Source organism: Protopterus annectens, chromosome 12.part0, assembly GCF_019279795.1.
Source record: "Protopterus annectens isolate FY-2018-M chromosome 12.part0, PAN1.0, whole genome shotgun sequence".
NCBI classification, from domain to species: Eukaryota; Metazoa; Chordata; order Ceratodontiformes; family Protopteridae; genus Protopterus; species Protopterus annectens.
Window position 1 is genome coordinate 1114538467 of NC_056746.1, and position 21894 is coordinate 1114560360.

The 21894-nt window shown below is 41.3% G+C and overlaps 1 protein-coding gene across 5 annotated transcripts in view; it reads right to left on the reverse strand.

Annotated features, from left to right (window-relative positions):
* Window positions 1–11850, reverse strand: part of LOC122817012 — a 505254-nt gene extending 493404 nt beyond the window's left edge. For 4 of the 5 annotated variants that reach the window (XM_044090123.1, XM_044090122.1, XR_006367137.1 and 1 more), the window contains exon 1: window positions 11775–11850. In XM_044090123.1, coding sequence (XP_043946058.1) covers window positions 11775–11835 — 61 coding nt within the window. In that variant the 5' untranslated portion in view covers window positions 11836–11850. Of the gene's footprint in view, window positions 1–11300; window positions 11658–11774 lie in introns of those variants that run through there. The other variant, XM_044090124.1, reaches the window with a different exon arrangement.
* Between the last annotated feature and the right edge of the window lie 10044 nt (window positions 11851–21894).

The window sequence follows — 21894 nt, forward strand, 5'->3', positions numbered from 1 at the left end:
TCGCATTGATCCTAGATTTAAGGTCTGCAAGAATATACTATTAAGATATTCTATAGCAGTGTCTAACAGCATTGTTTTAAGTACATTCCAATTATAGTGTTTCACTGAAAATATTTTTGCTGATATTGGTTGTATTTCGTATCCGATTAAAAATATGTTTAACTTGTTCCAATAGCAAACGCTGGTATGTGGGTCACTTATGCTGAGAGGTAGCCTACTTTTTAACAGTCTGGTCTGTTTGTAAGAATCCAATCTAATAGTGTGTCTCCCTGAAGTTTTATTGATTTTAATAGGTGTGGTTATTAATGGTCTGAAATTGTACAAGTTAATGGATTCAGTGGGGGTAGTGAAAATTATGAGTTGCCAGTCTATATTTAATTCTCCCGAGTATTATAGTCTCATGGTTAATTTGATGAGATACCCAATACAAAATGCTTTCAGCAGTATCAACGTTATTCCCTGGTAGCATATAAACTGATGTTAAACAGTTTCCTACTGTTGATTTTTAGGTAGTCTAATTGTTAAATTTGGGTATTTCCTGTGAAGTAAGGTAATGGTTAGGGATTTTTTTAAAGAGAACTGTTATACCACCCGCACACTTGTTCCGTCAGTCATGGCTGAGTATACTGTATCCTGGGGATGATCTCATTATCCTTTATTAGTGTATCCTGGGGGTGATCTCATTATCCTTTATTAGTGTATCCTGGGGGTGATCTCATTATCCTTTTATTTCATTTCTTTTTTTAACCAGGTTTTCAGAAGCTATGACTACATCAGGAGTGTATGTGGCAAAATAAGCATGTATGTCATGGATTTTAATGCACATACTTCTTAGGCTCATATTTAGTAAGGCGAGTTTGGAGTTTATTTTTTGTGGAGACTTCTATTTAAACTAACACTTCATCAACACCACGATCCTTCAACATGACAAATTAATACTTCTATGTGCTGTTTTTAAGACCTACCACCATGGGTCTATATTACAAACTCGAAGTTACTGAACTTCGAATATGATATGGTCCAACACCATATCATCGAAGTTCAGTAACATCGAATAAGTAATAAAAAAATGAAAGAAATGAAAACTAATTACTGTAAGCAAGGGGGCAAACCCCCATGCACCCCCACTACTTAAATATACCAACTACGAGATTGTGCTACAGTGTAGGAAAACAGAAATTTTCCGTTTCCGCACAGTAGTGCGATCTCGAAATTGGTATATTTAAGTAGCGGGGGTGTGGGGGGGGTGCAGGCAGGCTTACCTCCCTTACAGCACTTCCTTTTATTTTTTTTATTACATATTCGAAGTTACTAAGCTTCGATCATATGGTGTCAACCATATGGTATTCGAAGTTCAGTAACGTAGAGCTTCTAACATAGACTCACCACTACTCTCTATAAAACTGTTGCAGTTACAGAAAATAACTCCTACATATATATCACTATGCAAAAATGTGGTCATCTGTTAGGACTGCCACCTTTCCAGACACACAAAGTGGGGTATTCTTACTGAAACATGTGATTTGCTGGATAAACCATGCCATCAATTAATAAAAAAAAAAAATTATGTTCATCTTATTACCAAAATAATGACTCCAATGTGCAATAATGGTTATTTATACAGTTATAAGACATTAATAATTTTATTGTTGCAGCATGGTTTTCTGTGACATTTAGAAAAAAAAAGTCTGAAAATACTTTTTCTTGCAAGATATAAAGGCATTTTTCATGTTCTCCTACCACACAGACAGGACTGTTCAAATAAGGAATGCCCTAAAGAACGTGAGCCATATGGATTAACCCCCAACAGCCAAGTGCATAGACAGCTTCTCTAGGTTACTATCAAAATCAGACATTGCAACGTAATCCGGTCAAAATTCCAAGAGAAAACACAGACGTTCTACAAATTAGCCAACACTGTCAAATCAAAATACTGAAGATTTCGAATTCGGCAGGTTTTGAGGTCAGCCATAATTCTCTTACCTGCTACAACTTACCTGCCTGCTTTCTAGCAGTACGAACAGATGCAGTTCAGTACTGCACAGCAATGGAATTCATGTTTTTGCAGGGAGGCAACTCAGGCCAGCCCCCTAACCACACCCTGCAAACTATATATTCCAACTCGGAGATCGCACTACAGTGAGGAAAAGGAGAAGTTTCCCAACCCGCACTGTACCACGATCTCTACTCATAATCTCAACCGCATACAAGTGAATGCAGTGGCATTCGCTGCAAAGTACACTCGCAGAATTGAAGATCTGATATTGTTAATACTCATCCACTTCCTTATGCATGAGTTACGGTTCCGATATCGGAACAGAGCCGGCCATATACCAAGCTCACGCCAGTGATAAACTCTCGAGCTAAGCAATCTCTTACCCATAATCCCCCTCTCCCTGTTACCTCAGATTTAGTTTGTCGTGTCACCATCAGGTCGTGTCAGGCTGTTGCTCTTGAGCTAAGTGAAACCTTTTTTTGTCCTTTTATTTCAAAATACAGACTTTTTCTCTCAGAAAAGTAGATTTTCTGACCTCTCTTACTTATCACATTTAGCGACTCCCTTTTCTTTCAGTTTTCTAGAAACATTTTAGTCACTTTCACCCTTTTTATCTAATGTAAGGTATCAGTTGATTACCATAGTTGGTAGATGGCCTTTCCTTCGAGTAATTCTGTGTTTTTGTATTATTGTTGGTATTTGCCTTTCCTTTAACATGACAGATAAAAAAGGTAGCACTGGTTTTAAAAGATGTTATGATTGTGGACATAAACTACCTACTTCAGATGCACATTCTTTGTGTGTTTTCTGTTTAGGTGCGCCTCACTTAACTGTTGACCCACCCTGTGGGATTTGTACGAATTTTTTCAACAGGACACTGATAGAGAGGAAAAATAAACTTTTGCTGAAAGGGTTACTAAAGTCTCCCTTTTCAGAGGCCTCAACCCCCTCCAAGATCCCATAAAAAGTAGTCTGAGGATGCTTCTAAGGCTAAATCTCTTCCTTCGCCCCCAGCTGGGGACTCTCACCAACCAAGAAAGAAAGTAAAGATTTCTGCTTCGGATCAGACACCTTCGGCGCCTAGATCTTCGGCTCCGAAAAAGTCCTCTGCACCACCGATGTCCTTTGCTGTATTGGAACTGAGGGGCCCCTCAGTTCAGACTTCTTTACCGGCACCGACCTCACAGTCGGCGTAGACCACCATTGTTTCGGAACCAACAGCTCAGTCCTTGTTTACTATTTTATCGGTTCCAACCTCTGCACAGACAACTACTTCGGCACAGACCTCATCGGTGCAGACCATTACATCGGCACCAATGACTTCCTCGGTGCAGACACCTGTGGTGCAGTCCTTTACGACACCGTTGTTTTCGGTGCAGTCTACTGAGATGGGCACAGACCTGCCCTCATCTCTAGATAGACCTGTTTCCCCCTCATCTGTTTCTGTGAGATCTACCAGAAGCCTCTCCCAACATGACGTATTGCAACTTGTGGATCAAGTGCTTTTGGCCAGAGGAATTCCACCTCTCAAGACCTATCCTTCTCCCTTGAAATCTATTGACATAGTACAGTCTTCCCCCTCTACGGATCTCTCTAAGGAGCCGCAGTTGCCTTCGTGGCAAAAAAATTTTGCTACAACCCAGGATTTGACTTTTCTCAGCCGTCCTGGGCAGGCTGGATCACTTAGAGGAGAGGTGACTTCCCCCTTGGGCACTCTACCCCTCTTCTAGGGGACCTGCCTTCCAAGTCATGGAGAAGGCCTTGGCATCTACCACTGATACTGTGCTTACTATCTCACCATCCTCCTCTGGACCACTACGTACACAGGTCGCTTCTAGTGGACACCGGGCGCAGAGATCTCAGGATATACTCCCACAGGATACCCCCTTGGTGTTGTCTTCCCCAGCGTCTCCCTCTGAGGAAGTTCATCGGAAATCCTCATGCAAGAGGAAGCATATGGACTCCACTGAGGAGTCTCTGTTAAGAGAAAAAGTTTTAAAACATACTATTATTTGTCTCTTTCTCCCATCTAGCAAAATGAATATGCTATTTGCTGAAGTGTTGGTAAGAAAAGGTCACTGAACCATGCTTATTAAAGATGGGCTTTATCTATGATAGATGTAGTTTGCTTATGAACTTGAATAACACCTATTTTCTATACTTCTGAATAAGAGTTAATTTACTGAGGCAGGCTCTGGAAAATTCCAGCTACCACTGCGGTTTTGAGGTAAACGTTCTACACTAACTGTGGTTTTGACGTAAACATTCTACACTAGCTGTGGTTTTGAGGTAAAACATTCTTTTCTGAGGTAAATTGTGATCCTAGTTGTTTTTCATAGCCAACTGTCAACTGTTAGAAATGTAACAAAAACTATTTTGGCTAGTAACAGGAAAGGATAAAAGTTGATGTCAGTAACCAAGCTGATCAGATTGAGATCATCTTGGCCAACATGTTGCTGTAATCTGGTTAGCAGTTAAAGGAAATTTTCATCACCTGAGGTAGATGTGACTCGCTTGAATTTTTCTTCTGACAGTCTCTCACTGAAAACACAGATTTTGATGATGGGGAAGGGTCCCCTAGTTCACCTTCTGACATATCCTTTGGTGATATCCTAAAAATCCTTAAACAGAGAGGTGAATGGCAGTCCTCTAACCAGACTTCTGAGGAAGTCTGCGTTCCTGCAGACTTTTTGCACCCGGACCCCTACCTCCCGAGTTACCCCACCTGCAGACGAACTGGTCCAGCTCTGTGCAGCGTGTATGGAAGACCCCGGATATTGTTGAGGCCATTCCCCAGAGGTCAGACAATCTTGTCCCCCCCCCCCCGATTCTGAACCTCACTGGTCTAAAGGTCTCCCTGTAGATGCTCTGGTGGTGGCAGCCGCAACTAAGAAAGACCTGGCAGAAGAGGAAAGCCAGACTGTCCATCCGCCCAACAAAGAGTCCAGAGCATTGAATAGGATAGGGAAGCGCACCTTTGCACCAGCGACCTTTGCTATCAGGTCCCTGAATTACATGGCACACTTCACCAGACTTCAAAGAGACCTAGTATCTGAGCTCTCTGAAACTTTGGCAGGTACCGTGTCTGATGAGGTCCATGACAAAGTGGCCTCTCAGCTGGCCACTATTGAATCGATTTCGAACTCCTCCATGCGCTTAGTACCCCATGCATCAGAAGGAGCGGCTAGAGCAGCGAGTTCAGGCATTGTTTTGAAACTACATGCCTGGATGCGCTTGTGTAATTTCGCAGAACCCTTCAAGGCTTCCTTTCTCAATGCTCCCATAGAGGAGTCCTCCTTGTTTGGACCCAAAGTCAAAACTACATTGACCAGGTGTGAACAGAACGGTAAGACCCTGTCTGCCGTAGGTGTCCGTTATGATTTCCCCCAACATGCTTTCTCCAGAAACCAAAAGAGCAGGGAGATGTGGTACAGAAAATCTCAAGGTCCTTTCCGTGACATACAGGCCGATTTTTCCCATAGGGGCAGAGGGGGAAACTCACAAGGAAGATGCCCCTTCCGGGGCAGAGGCGGTCCACGTAATCAGGGTTCCAGAGATTCCTTCTCCGGGCAATCCTACCAGCGGTCCTGAAGAGCAGCCCAACCCGTTTCCTCTGGAAGTGGTTGGGGGACATTTCTCTTTGTACCCTTCTGCCTGGCTAACCATTACCAACGATTCTTGGGTACAAAGGATAATAACCAGAGGTTACAAGATCCCCTTCTAACTTTGTGCTGTCCCTCCATCAAGATTTCCTGACGATCCACCCAGTCAAAGGGAAGAAGCAGCTCTAGAGATTACAAAGCTGCCAAACAAGAGAGTCATCCAAGTAGTCCCAACAGACCAGACAGGATCCGGATTCTACTAGAGACTATTTTTGGTGCCAAAGAAAACCGGGGACTGGAGACCAATTTTGGATCTCAGTGTGCTAAACAAATTTGTGAGTGTGCAAAAATTTCGGATGGTCACTATACAGTCTATCATTCCTCTCTTGGAAAAAGACAATTGGATGTGCTCGACAGATCTTCAGGATGCATACTACCACATAAAGGTGGACAGACCATCAAGAAGATTCCCGCGCTTCTGTGCGGAAGCCAGTCATTACCAGTTCAGAGTACTGCCCTTTAGACTCTCTACAGCCCCCAAAGGGCATGGCAGTTGTCACAGCTCACCTGCGACTTCAAGGTTTTCAGGTTTTTCCATATCTAGATGGCTGTCTCCTCTCCTCCCCCCACCAGACACCTATTGGAGGAAGCCCTAGCATACTCTCAATACTATCGAAAAGTTGGGCAGAACAATAAACTGGCAGAAATCCAATCTCACCCCTTCTCAGTCCACAGAATTCATAGGGGTCATTTTGGACTCAAAAACTTGTACAGCATCCATACCAGAACACAGAATATCAAGAATCAGACAGCAACTGTTTTTCTCTCAATGGAAAAGTCCACAGCTCACTCGATCCTGCAGCTGTTGGGCTCCATGGCAGCTTGCATCACCATTGTCCCCTTAACCAGGTTTCACATGAGGCTTCTACAATGGCTATTGCTCACCCAATGGTATCCTTTTCAGCTTCCCCTTTCAGCCAAGATTCACATAACTCAGAGATGCAAACATCTAAAGTGGTGGTTGAATCGGAACCCGTCACAGTGGTCTCACCCCTACTCCCCTCAGCAGCCCAAGGCTTCAGTGACCACGGACGCCTCCCTGATGGGGTGGGGAGGGCTATGTCAGGGTCAGACAGTCCAAGGCACTTGGTCCGAAGTGGAGACCCATCTGCATATAAATGTTTTAGAGCTGAGAGTGGTGCTTCTGGTGTTGCAGGCATTCCATCCCTTACTGTCGTCAGAAACAATTGCGATACAATCAGACAACATGGCGGTAGTCTGGTACATCAACAAACAGGGCGGAACCAAATCCTACCCTCTCCGTCGAGAGGCCATGAGGATATGGCAATGGGGAATGGCTACCAACTGCTTTCTTCTAGCAATGCACATTCCTGGGAGTTCCAACGTGATAGCAAACTGACTCAGCAGGTGCATTCTTCAACCTCACGAGTGGTCCCGGAATCCTCTCATAATGGCAGAGATCTTCCACATTGGGGCCATCCGTGCTGCAACCTCTTTGCATCCCCGACCAACTTCAAATGCAGCAACTACTTTGCCCTGATTCCCCCTCCGGGACAGTCACCCAGGGACACTCTAATTCACAATTGGCCCTTGGGTCTTCTTTATGCCTTCACACCCACTCCCCTCATTCCCATTTCTAAAGAAAGCCCATCGATTGAACAGGAAAGTGATCCTTATTGCTCCATATTGGCCTAGTCAGATTTGGTTCCCCTTTCTGTGGCCTCACCTGCTAGATCAACCATGGATTCTTCGTCCAACCTCGGAGTTGATCTCCCATCCGCAGAATCTGATTCACCCCAACCTGCACAATCTGAAGCTCACAGCTTGGCTCCTCCAATTCCCTTGATTGCCAGACAAAATGATCTTCCCTCACAAGTACAGGACATTCTAACTGCATCTCATAAGCCCTCCACTAGAATGACTTATCTAAGCAAATGGAAAAGATTTACCTGTTGGCTGAAAGATAAGGAAATTGATCCCTTTTCAGCAGAGGTGTCGATGGTACTCTAATATCTAACCAGCCTATTTCAATCGGGGCTGTCAGCATCTACCATTACAGTACATTTGGCTGCGATCTCTAATTTCCACGAGAATGTCCAAGACTCCTCCCTCATGTCTCACAAGTCATGTAAAGCCTTCATAAAGGGTGTGAATCATCTGAAACCCCTTTTCAGGGAACCTATTCAACCTTGGGATTTATCTTTAGTTCTTCAAGCTCTGACATTGCCCCCTTTTGAACCAGCTGCTTCATGCGACCTCAAATATCTGTCGTGGAAGACCTTGTTTTTGGTCGCTATTACTTCTGCCAGACGTATCTCTGATCTTCAGGCCCTATATACAAAGAGTCCATACTTGATTTTTCATCCAGATAGGGTATCCTTAAAAACTAACCCTTCCTTCTTGCCAAAAGTCATTTCTGAAATGTCTATTAATCAGACCACTGAATTGCCAGTGTTTTTTCCTGATCATTCTAATGAGGGAAGAGTACTGCCTACATACCCTAGATGCACACAGACAACTCTGTTTCTATTTGCAAAGGACTAAATCTTTCCGTAAATCAGACCAGTTATTCTTGGCTTTTTCTGGATTTAGCTTAGGATGTGCTGTTGCTAAGGTCATACTGGCTAGATGGTTAAAAGACACTGTGACCCGTATTTATTCGGTACACAATACTTCTTTGCCAACTACCATCAAGGCTCATTCAACAAGGTCAGTGGCAACTTCTGCTGCCGTCCATGCCAGAGCTTCTTTACATGACATCTGCGCAGCTGCAACTTGGGCCACTCCTCATACCTTTATCAATCATTACCAAGTTGGACTTGGCCTCCAGGGGAAGAGCATCTTTTGGTTCTATGGTGCTCAGGAATGTCCTTCCATGAAAGCCTCCCAGGAATAGAGGTAGCTGGGGACTCTGTCCCATACACAAGGAAGTGGACGAGGATTAACAATATCAGATAAAGAAGTTAGGTCTTACCATAACGTTTCATCTGTATTGTTGATCCTCGTCCACTCATTACAACCCTCCCTCCTTCCCCCTCCTATGGCTTCTAGTGGATCTCACCAGCCTTCTCTTTAGTTCATTTTGACCAGATAGCCTCTACCTTTTTCTGACTTGCAAACTCAATCTGAGGTAACAGGGAGAGGGGGATTATGGGCAAGAGATTGCTTAGCTCGAGAGTTTATCGCTGGCACGAGCTTGGTATATGGCCAGCTCGGTTCCGATATCGGAACCGTAACCCATATGTAATGAGTGAACGAGGATCAACAATACAGATGGAACGTTATGGTAAGACATAACTTCTTTTTCGGCAATATGGGAATCAGCCAAATAAATGATGTTCAGCATTCCCATGTTTGCCGAACCTTCATCTCTTCATTTTGATGGTAAACCGTTTATCTTCCTCTGTGAATAAAAATAGTGAAAAACACAACACTCTGCATATATATATCTGTAACTGCTAACAGAAATACTGGTTACTTATGGAAGACTGTGGATAGTGTCTCACAGTAAAAACCTACAGTTGTTGTATCTTTCGGCTTTTCCCGGTTAGTGGTTGCCACAGCGGAACTCTGGTCCGCTAATGATTGGCAGTAGATTTTTACGTGCCGAGTTGCCGGCCCTGACGCACAACCTTCAAAGAAGGTACTCCCATTCATGCATGTCTCCACACAGAAGACGCTCTAGCTGAGAATCGAACAGGACGTTTTACTGTAAAGCGACGCCACCGCAGCACCACCACCGCAGTTGTATCCATGTTATTTCATGCAAACAGAAACTCCTCTGCTAAAGGAGGAGAGAAGTTAAACTTAAAAGGTGGGTGGGCTTTTCCTTCTTTCGATTCCAAGGCAAGGAAATGAAGTTTAGAGGTAGGTGTCTTGACAACTAAATCATAGTTAAATCATAACCCAAGTTGTTCTTGCATAATATATTTTATGATGGGGAAAACTTTTTAGGCTGTGTGCTCTACCTGGCTAGTTTTATTAAACTTTTGCTACTGCCCGTGCCGATGTTACTGACATCGTACACCTTTTGCCTGGAGCCTACTTACAGCTAAAATAGGTCCATTTTGATCAGTTAACTTATCCTGGTACAGCAAGTAAACATCGTACAACCAAACTTTACTTGTAAATACCTTAGCATCTCTTTTGAAGACAAATGTATGCAACTTTGAGGAGTTCAGCATTCTAAAAGAAAGAAAAATACACCCTGCCTGGATACCATAACACAACAGTAATTACCAGTAAAGCAAAAAAAGGATGGCGATAATTCTGGACAGAGCACAGCTTGCATCTACGACCACCAAAGCATTATGCTCATTGCAAAGTTCTTCATTACCGCCTAGCACTCAACCTCAAACAGAGAATGGCAAACTGTACAGCAGCACCCTGGCTGGAGAGAGAATGTTCTCCAGCAGGGTGTTAATGTACACATAATGCTCGCTGAAAAAAAATGAGTCCACCTCTTCATGATAGCATACCAAGCTGCCATGGAGCTCAAACTGCAAACACACCAATGGCCCACAATTACTTTACACACTCCAAGCAGCTTTTCGCTGTTTAGCGAGTGTAAAAATTAAATAATAAACAGAAAAAAAGTATGTATACGAGTGTGTTAAAGCTTCTGTCTGCGTGTGAGTGAATGTTTGCGTCTTTCGGCTTTTCACGGTCAGGGGTCACCACAGCAGAACTCTGGTCCGCTAATGATTAGCAATAGATTTTTATGTGCTGGCTTGCCGGGCCTAACGCACAACCTTCACCAAAGGAACGCCCATTCACGCATGTCGCCTCACAGAAGACGCTCTAAGAATCGAACGGGCAACGTCTAAGGAGACTGTATGGGAGTACATGTATGTGTATGTGAAAGCAAAAGGGAATGCATATTAGAGAGAGAAAAAGAATGAAGTGTATAAAATTGTTGTGTTTTACTTTTAAGTACTACATTTGTTTACATACGTTTGATGTAAAATGTTTTCTTCAACACAATTAACACAAAGTTTGAAACATTAGGCGAAGGCACTATTTTACATCAAAAATATGGTACTAAAAAAAAGACAATTTTACAGAGAGATAATTCTCCAAGCCCAATAATGCCCTCCAGGGTGTGTGTTAATGTATAATTAACGCCCTTACTGGGGTGCAGGTGTCGGGCCTCATACTAACACCGCCCCCTTACTTATACATCAACACACACCCGTCAGGCATTTTAATTATACTCAACACACACCCTGTCGGGTATCTATATCTTACACGTTCACTTAAATCTTCTTAGTTCAAAATATGCTTTAAAACTATACAACACGTAGTTTTAAGTAAAATTAACGCAAACACAAAAAGGCAACGTTATGGGTTGTAAGACAAAAGAAAATAAGCAAGTATAATGCGGAAATAAACAAGTTGAGGAAGCCAAGAGAGCTGTTTACGACAGCCTTACCTTACAATGATGAAAAATTGGATGCTTCTTAGACGTGGAACATTAACTACTTATATTTCTGTGTGCCACATTAATTTCAAGCACATTACTTCTTTCTACTGAGAGATTACAGAAATTCCCAGATCTACGTTTAAGAGTCTGCTCTCGCACAGCTTATTAAGAGGCTTATTTTTTTATTATTACGTACAGATTTACAAGTGTGGCAGTACAACACTTTACTAACACGTTTGTTTTATGCTAAAATACATACCACAGTAAATTAACCTCAACATAGCTTTATCCGGCGAGTTTATCAGTTATTTTCAGATCCACAGTAACGTTACTACAAAAGCTTAAGGTGGAACGTTAGTACGTAGTTCCTTTTATATTTCGTAAGTTTCGTTTTCTTGCAAATCACGTCTACTGGCACTGGCAGGAAAATGAAAGTGAAGTGATGCTCTCTGATAAACCAAAACTGCAAAAAATAAGTAGTCAAGTTAAAGCCTCGACTACGTAAAAATGTCTATAATGTAAACCTTTTACTGCTTGTGTTTATTTCTGTTTTCAAATAGTTTATAAATAATGCCTTTTGGTTTGGCGCTTTGTATTACAGCAGTCACCGCGCCCCACCTCATATGCGCAGTAGTAAACAACCCAGCCCACAGCCTAAAAAAACAGCCCTTAAATTCGGCACTGCAACACACCAATGATACATGCTCATCATTTCTGTCAACCAACCGATTACCTTCGAATGAAATAATGGTTTCAACCTCCTTAATGGGAAATATGAGACTAAATGGCTTCATAGTAATGTAGACCTTGCAGGCAGTTCTGTGCAAATGAGGGCGTGGTCTTACTGATTGATAGCTGATATGACATGAATATTCATTAACTATTTGTAGTTTATCCTTTTCCTCAATGTAGTGCGATTTCAAAGTTGGTATATTTAATTGGGGGGTGCAGGGGGGCTTGCTCCCTGCAAAAGCAAAGGAAAAAAAATATTTGCAGTTATAGTCCAATTTTTTCCTTCGTTTCTGGGGGGGGGGGGGGGGGCAAGTTCCCCTGCGCGCCCCGCTAATTAAATATACCAAGTCCAAGATCGCACAACATTTCGGAAAAGGATAAAGTACGAACAGACAATGAATATTTATACTGTTATCAGTTTGAATATTATTTAAATGTACTAAGACGTCACCGATTGTTAGACCCTGGGCGGGATTTAGGCATGACTTGCTACTGTGCAGCCTACGACTTGTGAAGTTTGGGTGAAGATAGATGAAGGCTGCCAGCCTAGCCAGATAGGATTTTGGAGATAATTCTGTCATCTGTACATTTTAAGGTAAACCACAGGCTTGTTGTCTTAAATGGTAAAAATAGTGTTACATGTGGCACTGGGAAAAATGTAACAGCAGTGGACTCTTACTGACCAAGTAAAGGCTAGGGTTGCCACCTTTTCAAATGCCCAAAGTGGGACATTTTTTATAGAAACTTCAGATTTTGCAGGGCAAAACATATCCACGGCAAGTACAAATGAAAGAACTTTACTTTTTTGCCAAAATAAAAACTTATTCTTGTAGCATTTCAGTTGCTTATTCTGTTTCTTATAACAAGAAACAAAATAACTGTTTTATGCAACTATTAAAGAAAGGAGGCCATCATGCCTCTTTACTCATCCCTCATCAGGCCCATAATTGAGTACAATGCCCCTTTTGGGATGTACCTTACCAGACACCTGCAGCAACTGGAAAGACCCCAAAAGTACCTCACCAAGAGGATCAAAGAGCTCAAACAGATGCCATATGCTGCCCGGTTAAAGAAACTCCAGCTCTACTCAGTGGCATACTGCCTGTTCAGAGGCGGTCTGTGCCTGACGTATAAAGCCATGTCCAACCCGAAATTAATGGACAATCTGCACCGCAGAAAATCCAAATCCCATCGAGCTACGCGCTCGAGAGACTTGAACCTCAACACTGAAATAAATAGGACATGCTGGAGGGACAGATTCATAACCCAGAGGATCCCTTCACTCTGGAATAAAATCCCAGTCCAGGTTAGGCAGAGTCCCTCATTGACTCTCTTCAAGAGGAATCTTGATGAGTGGATGGGAGATCGTAGGTTTACCCCGGGTATCACTTCTGTGTCACTGTTAGACAGAAGCACAGTATACAAACCTCGAAAAAGGGCATAGCAAAATAAATTTAAAATGGGTGGCGAAAGTCAAACACATTCTGGCTAGGCTTATAAATGCCCTAGGGCAGATAGCCTAGTATGAACCTATAAAATACAGAAAATATTTTTGTCCTACAATCTCAGGACATTTGTCATTATTTCAATTTTTTTGCAAGACCCAACTGCCCAAAGAGGGACTGTCCCTTGTAAAGTGGGACAGATGGTAACCCTAAGCATGTTGTGACCCTTTGATGTTAAAACTCGGAGCCAGTAAGTCTAGAATTAGGCATCCTGCCTATTGTTTTAAGGCCAGCATTAATGGCCAGAATTTGCATGCATAAATGTCCTTTATTGCTCTGGTTTCTGCCCAGAGGTGAAGAATGTAAATACAGTTTCTGTTAGCCTGGGAACGCAGGGAAGTGTGAAGAATGATGTAATGTGAACCAGGAATGTGATTTTAAAAACAGAGAGAATCAGAGAGCATTAAGCATTTTTGTCTTGACTATCCAGCTCACCAGCACTATCTTGCTCTATATGTAAGTTTATCTTAGACTTGTGTTTTCTCTTAGAAATAGCTAGAAACTAGAAGATTAGACTGTGTTTTTCTGTGATGTCAGAACTGTACTACTGAATTATTTTAAGTATTTCTGTGTGATCTCTGAACTCTTGACTAGCACTCTGTAGTAAAACGTATTGTCTTGTGTTTTGACTATTTGTTGTTAAATATTTTTAAACCCTTTCAACTGTGGCTGTTTTTGTAGAGATAATTTAAGCTCTTTTTGGAGTACTTGCATGCTTTTGGTAAAATTGTACAAAGCCACTCCAATAGCTTTAGCCCTGGGCTATACTACCAAATGGATAATAATATTGCACAGTAATAATTGGACACCCTTTTAAGGGCATTTGAGTAGGTGATAAATATTAGTGGGTGGTGGCAGCTGGTACTACCGTATAGTCTGGGGAAAAACAGGCACAGCTGGAGAACCTGTGCCAGCCTTCCCCAGGAGTGTCCGTGTGGTTGTATAAACTCTTCTCAAAGTGTGTGTGTGTGTGTGTGTGTGTGTGTGTGTGTGTGTGTGTGTGTGTGTCAGCTACTTGGGCAGGGATACAAAGCGGTGGTTGGACAGAGAGGGTGCTTGAGGTTTTAGCTTGCCTACTAGGTTGCAATCTGGATCCTATAGCTGTGCCAGTGGGGAGTCTTACTGGGGACCTGCAGAGCAAGGGAGCGACCAGCCCTGGACTGACTATGATCTCTGTGTGCTCTTAAGGAAATTGCACTTTACTGTGTGTATTTGTTATCCTTTCCTCTTGTATGAGATGCCCCTCACTGGTGTTAGTGGTGAGGATTGAGACTCCTTAATTGCTGGGCCAGGACACAGATGTCAGATGAGGTACTACAAGAATACAAAGCCGATTTACCCTTTCTGTGATAACTGGAAATAAGGCGATGCCTTCCTGTTACAAATATAAACCCATCACTGAAAAAAAGAGGAGATACAGCACAGTATCAAATATGTTTCCTTTACTAGAAAACCAAAAAGACTGAGACAAACTGAAGAACAACAAAAAGTGAAAACGGAGCTGGAAACCAGGTAAATCAAATCAAATACGAACTTCCGAATAAAATAAAAGATCTAGTTTAATAATTTTAAGCGCTTTCGGAAGGTCCCATGCCCTTATTTGTACGTAAGTTAAACCTTAGAGCCACTTTAGGTGACATGCCCACCCTTCTTAATAATTTTAGGATAGCTAGTGTCTTTAATCCACCACTCTTAGACAGGCTTAAAGTTTTCGAAATGGCCTGTGAGTTGGATTTAAGACACTTGGCATCGAAGCAAAACAACATAAAAAGTGGTAAATTTAACATATCAACACAGCAAAGGGATCTTATTAAGATTCTAAAAGATTGTAACATCAGGGTTATGAAACCCGATAAAGGGAATGGGCTTATTTTTATGGACCAACATGTTTATGTTAACAAAATGTTAACCCATTTGGCATCAGGACCATACCAAGAAGCCAGTATCAATGAAATTAATACAGCATATGGTAAAGTTAAAGGCATTTTAGATGATTTATTACTTGAAAATTCCATTGATATTGATTTGTATACGTACTTAACTATTCCATCATCTAAGTTACCACTCCTGTTTGGGGTGCCCAAAATCCACAAATCAGTGTCGGATCCACCGTTTAAGCCTATAGTTGATGGGAGAGGGTCCATTTTGAGTGCTGCAGCCACATATGTAGACAGTTTACTCAAACCACTAATAGCTAGTGAAAAGCAGATTTGCAAGGACTCTTGGAGCTTTTTGAGGGAAATAAATAAAATTCCATTTAATTCTGAGTTTGTTCTCCTCACAGTAGATGTAAAAGACCTTTACACGGTTATTCCCCACAACATAGGCTTAGAGTGGATTAGGGAGTTCCTTTTTGACAGGAAGGTTAACAATACTACTATCTGTATAGTAGAGACCCTTCTTGAGCAAATTCTTATTTACAATTTTTTCAAGTTTGAAGGGTGTACGTATTTACAGACATCTGGCGTGGCGATGGGCTCGCCTTGTGGAGGGGCCTATGCCAATTGCGTTATGGCACAATGGGAGAATTCTCTGTTGTTTCATGATCCGACATTTAAAAGGCATGTCGCCTGGTACACTAGGTACCAGGACGACATGTTCTTTTTATGGAAAGGGCCTTCCGAAGATATTCCCTCTTTTATTGCTTCTATCTCCAATTTGACTAATTTTTTGGAATTTACTTATGAATGTCACCATTCTAGTATTCATTTTTTGGATATCATGTTACACAAAGATGAGCAGAATTTGAGATTTAAAAGCACTATTTACAGGAAACCCACATATTCTAATGTTTTTTTACACTAGTCTAGCTGTTACCCGTACCATCAAAAGAAAGCCGTAGTAAAAAGGCAAAAGGTACGGGCAGCTAGGATGGTCACTGAAGATAAAGATTTTCTGAATGAATGTGCAAAACTCTCAAACATGTTTCACAATAGAGGTTATCCGTGTAAAATGGTGGTGGAGATTATGGAAGAAGTAGTACAGAAGCGGAACACAGGGCATTTTAGCCCCATATTGAATACAGAATTGCAGCTCCATATTGATGATGGCAAACGAGACGGAGAGCAAAACACAAATGTAGCTCACAGCAAACCCCAGTGTAACTTAAGGTTTTTATGTACCTTTTCCATAGATCACCGATTTATTAGAGACATCTTATGTAAGAACTGGGTCATAATATCACGTGATAGAAACCTTCAGGACAAGTTTGAGGGTCCCCCGGCTATCACATTTAGAAGAGGGGTCAACCTTAAAACTTTATTAGAGGCTGGAAAACCCATGGTACGTACACACAATTTAGGCATGGCAAAATGTGGGTTTTGTAGACAATGTGGGTTTATCAAAGAAGGATACTCTGTAAAAATAAACAACACTGAATGTAAAGTCAGAGGTAAATTTAATTGTAACACCAGGGCAATAGTTTATGTGGCAACCTGCTCAGACTGCCATGCCTTCTATATAGGAAAGACTGAGCATAAGCTCAAACAGCGTATTTACGAACACTCTTACGCCATGACTAAGAAAGATGAAACAAACGCTTTGGCTTGCCACACTATTGAACATCCAACCCATAAATTCAGATTTACAGTACTGAAACAAGTAGATGACACTCCATATATAGGTCCATGGCAAATCCATCTTGAGATGGAAGAATTATTTTGGCAGATAAGGACCGCAGCCAGTTACCCACCAGGCTTAAATGAACAAATATCTATTGCCTGCATTCTAAAAAAACTGGCCTTAAACAGATAGTTTTACAAGCCAGTTTTATGCAGTAAGCCTTTCAATATTTGTTTAATCTAATTTAATTTCACTATGTAAAATGTGTTGCAAGCTGACTTTGATCAAATGTCCTTTTAGATTTGTCTTAAATGGATTTAATATCATTTTTACTGTGGAGTGGCATTTACTCACTACTTCAGCTTAGCATGCTAATTTGAAAAGCAAGTTTATAATCAATATATAATAAAGACTATTAGAATTGCTATGCAGGTTTCAAAATGTATGAAATATAAATATTGAATTATTTCTACATTGATTTTAATGCATTTTTAGTAAAATGTTTTACATTTTACATTTATTATTTGTTGTAAGACTAACTAGATGTGACATTAATGGACACCACAAGATTGTCTTTAATAGTTTAATGGTTTAATTGTTTAATTATTTAGTTTACTAATTAACTGCTTTTAAATATGAGCTGCTGCCTGTGACTCTGTTTGACTTTGTCTGTTATTTCTGAGGAAGGAAGGGCATGGGACCTTCCGAAAGCGCTTAAAATTATTAAACTAGATATTTTATTTTATTCGGAAGTTCGTATTTGATTTGATTTACCTGGTTTCCAGCTCCGTTTTCACTTTTTGATGTTTCCTTTACTAGGCCGCTGTTGCATAACTTACAAAGTGGTGAAGTTTGTCCCAGTGGCATTATTCCATTGTGCCATACAGGGATGCACAGTAGCAAGGCCCGCCCACTCATCCAACACCCGCTGACATGTACTAATATGTAATAAGCTGTCCTTACTGGCCTCATGAATATTCTTTGTGTATTGCCATGTGGAATGTTCAAGTTTTAAAATTAATTTTAAAGGAGCAGCACTATAATTGGTGAAAGACTACTGAAGGAACAGCACTACAACTACATTCATTTTAAAGGAACAGCAATATTACTGTTAACTTACTACTAAAATAAATTTGCACTGTAACTGCTTTGTCTAATGAGTTAAACTTTTATAACAGCAATACATTTCAACTGGCAAGTTATTAAAAAATAATAAAATAAAGGGGAGGGTGAATCTAGGGTTGCCACCTTTTGTTGTGGCTAAAACTGGACTTAGTCCTCACCCCTCACATATCTCATAATCCCGCCCATCTCCTCGCATGTCTCACCCACTTTCCACCTATTTTGTGACATCATTGTCATGTTGGGTGAGGGGAAACACCTTTTTTTTCTGTTCACGATGCCTTTTTTCTGCGGATTTACTGTACTTAAAAAGCATAGGAAATCTGCAGATTTAACAAACTACAATAGTCTATTTCTTTTTTGAAACAGAGTACTGGAGTGTGTACAGTGTTTTCTGGACTACCGGACAGTCAGTTTGATTTCCAGTTATACTGACAAAAAATGGATAGGTGGCAATGCTAGGTGAATCACTGTAAAGGATCCTCATTCTCCTTGTCAGAATCAATGTACAATGTGTCCATATAATTTCCAGGCCACAGCTCAGAACTTTCTTCATTTTTGCCTTCACTGGGTAGCAACATCTCAGCACCCTCACTTTGGTGAGCTTCCTGAAATTCCCCTGTGTGACCAAGACAACAGGGAAATAGCTGATCAAAGTCTTCCCCGTATTTACTTCTCCATATGAATTCATCTAAATGACTTGGAACCATGTGTGCTCAATTACCATTGATGGCTTTAAATTGCTTCTTGCAATGCAACCACATGCACTCCACAGCATTGGTGTGGGCACACGTAACTGGATCCATGAAGTTTGATTGTGAGTGACTGTTTGATGGGTGTATTTCATCCCTAGTATTTGAGCAATGCCTTGGTAATCTTCCTGTTGGTCAGAAATAACGGGTGTTCCAGTTAAAATATACTGTTGGATGATCAGTAGTAATGTGGCTGCATCTCATCTATCTACAAAAGTAAGATAACCAACTTTTTCACTACAGTCATACATTCCAAACACCCACCTGTCCATTTTTGCCACGTCTCCCATGATTATACTTAGCTCTTACTAAACATTTTCGTCAATCTGGACTTCCTTTCCAGGACCCCTAAGTAATATTGGGTCCTGGAGAAATGTCCAAGTGCAGACATCTTTTAAGAACTGATACCAATCCACCATTGATTTAACAGCCACAACAAGGTGGTCTGCAGCTGTACTGATAGGGATTTTCCTGACCCACCAGTAGACTATTTTCACAAGCAGAGAGGCAATCTACTTAAAAAAAAAAAGTTCCAGTCAGCATACCATTTTTACTTTTGCATTTCCTTGAGGTATACTTCCAAGTGAAGGATAATCTATGAGAAACAAGGGATGCCTTATAGCCACACTTAAGGCAATTTTTCTCCTCTGGCAGAATGCCAAATGATTTTAAGAATGATATCACTGAGCTTAAAGAAGAAGTAATTTCATTTAGGCAATTGTCATTGAATGTAGACATTTCCTCAGGTTTTGTAAAATAGCAGCTAAACTTCAGTAGCTCCTGACCAGTTCTCTGATAACAGCATCCAACACCCAGCTGTCAAAATCAAATGTATTCATGATGTCTCTAGCAAATCTGCATATCAGTCAATGATGTATTATGTGCATATGACATCACGGCCATTTGGCATGTCAGTCACACAGACAACAACCACTTCTCTGCAGTCTGATCATGGGGGTACTACAATACAATAATGCCATCTGAGTTGGGGGAAGACAGTAAATTAAGTGGCATTGGTCATTTTATTACTTTTTAGAAACTCTTTAGTAAATGGAGAGTTTGCACTGTCTTTCATAACATTTTTCTTTTTTTTCTGATTCTGATAAATCAAAGAATATTACAGTCAATAATGGCACACATTACAGTTTCATATTTCTTTTTCAAGAAAATAGAAAATGCATGTTGATGCAAACGTTATTCTATGGACTTTCCAGGTACTAGCATTTTGTAAAGTGCAGTTTCAGCATGCATGCTCAGTCACTATGCATAAGATGTATTATTTACTTGTATATTACATACATACATGGACATACACACACTACCAACAGTAAAATGACAACTTCCTGAGAGTTGATGTTCTGAAAGGATTTTAAAACTGTGTTTGATGTTATATCATTCTTCCTTTTCTTTTACATGTTACTATTGCTTGAGCAGTTTCACCCACACAGCCCTCTCAACTGTCCCTATTTTGAAGGAACATTTGTATTTTAAGGCATTCCTCTCAACTGCCCAAATTGTTGAAGAATGTCCAGATTTTTGCTTCTTGTTTGTGATCTGTTATTCATAAAATATGTGTTTTTCTATAAAATTTCTGAGGACTTTTTCCTCAGGTAGATAGCAAATGTTGGTGGTGTGATGGGGAAGAAAGATGTAATTAGGAACATATTTTTGGGGAGTGTAAACAGTTAGAAGACTTCAAAAGTTCCATACAGACTACTCTATCAGAAATACTGAGTGAGTAAAATGGTCTGCAAAGCTATGGAGAGGATCATTATGGAACTCATAAACAAAGACATTGGGGACCTACAGACATTGGATCCTACCCAATTTGGCTTTGTCAAAGGCAGATCCTGTCTTTTGAACTTGATCGACTTTTTTGAAACAGTCACTAAGGCCATTGATGAGGGTAAGGCAGTTCACACAGCCTACCTTGACCTTGCAAAAGCCTTTGACACAATACCCCACTCGGGCATCATAGACAAACTCACCAGCTTAAATGTAAACCCATATGTCACAAGATGGGTTGCAAACTGGCTCAAGGACAGAACCCACAGGGTCAGAGTTGCTGGAGCTATGTCAGACTCTAAGCCAGTCACAAGCGGTATCCCACAGGGCTCAGTCCTGGGACCCCTCTTGTTCAGCATTTATTTTTCTGAGGTACAGGCAAACGTAGGAGGATTGTGGCTGACAAAGTTCGCAGATGACTGCAAACTGGGCGCCATAATTGATACTCCAGCGGACACAAACATCCTTCAGAGAGGCCTCATAGAAATAGATAATTGGTGCCAGAGCCATGGCCTTAAGCTGAACGCCAAAAAATGTATAGTCATACCCTTTGGGAAAAACAAGGTACCCACAAATTACCACATAGGTGGTAATCCATTAAGTACAGAAGAGGTAATCAGGGACCTAGGGACCCAGGTTGACAGTAACCTCTCATTTGACACTCACATTGCCAAAGTGGTTAGGAAGACCTTCTATATTGCCCACCTTATCATGAAGGGTTTCACATCTAGATCAAGAGAGGTCATTGTGCCCCTGTACTCTTCTCTTATCAGGCCAATGATTGTGTACAATGCCCCATTTGGGATGTATCTTACCCGACACTTGCAGCAGTTGGAAAGACCCCAAAAGTTCCTCACCAAGAGGATAAAGGGTCTTAAACATATGTCATATGCTGCCCGACTGAAAAACTCCAGCTCTATTCAGTTGCATACCGCCTACTCAGAGGTGATCTGTGCCTGATGTACAAGGCCATGTCCAATCCGGAATTAATGGACATGCTCCACCTCAGTAAATCCAAATCCACCAGAGCCACAAGAGCAAGAGACTTAAACCTCAACACAGAAATAAATAGGACGTGCTGGGGGGACAGATTCATAACCCAGAGGCTCCCTACACTCTGGAACAGAATCCCAATCCATGTTGGGCAGAGCCCCTCACTAACTCTATTCAAGAGAAATCTTGACGAGTGGATGGGAGATCGTAGGTTTACCCCGGGGGTCATCTCTGTGTCACTACTAGACAGAGGCACAGTAAACTAAACCCTAAAAGGGCGTAGTATTCTCATCCTAAGGGGTGGTGAAAGCCACACACACTCTGGCTAGGCTTATAAATGCCAGATAGCCTAGTACGAACCTATGAACCTATAATTTAAGCAACATTATATAAATTATTCAGT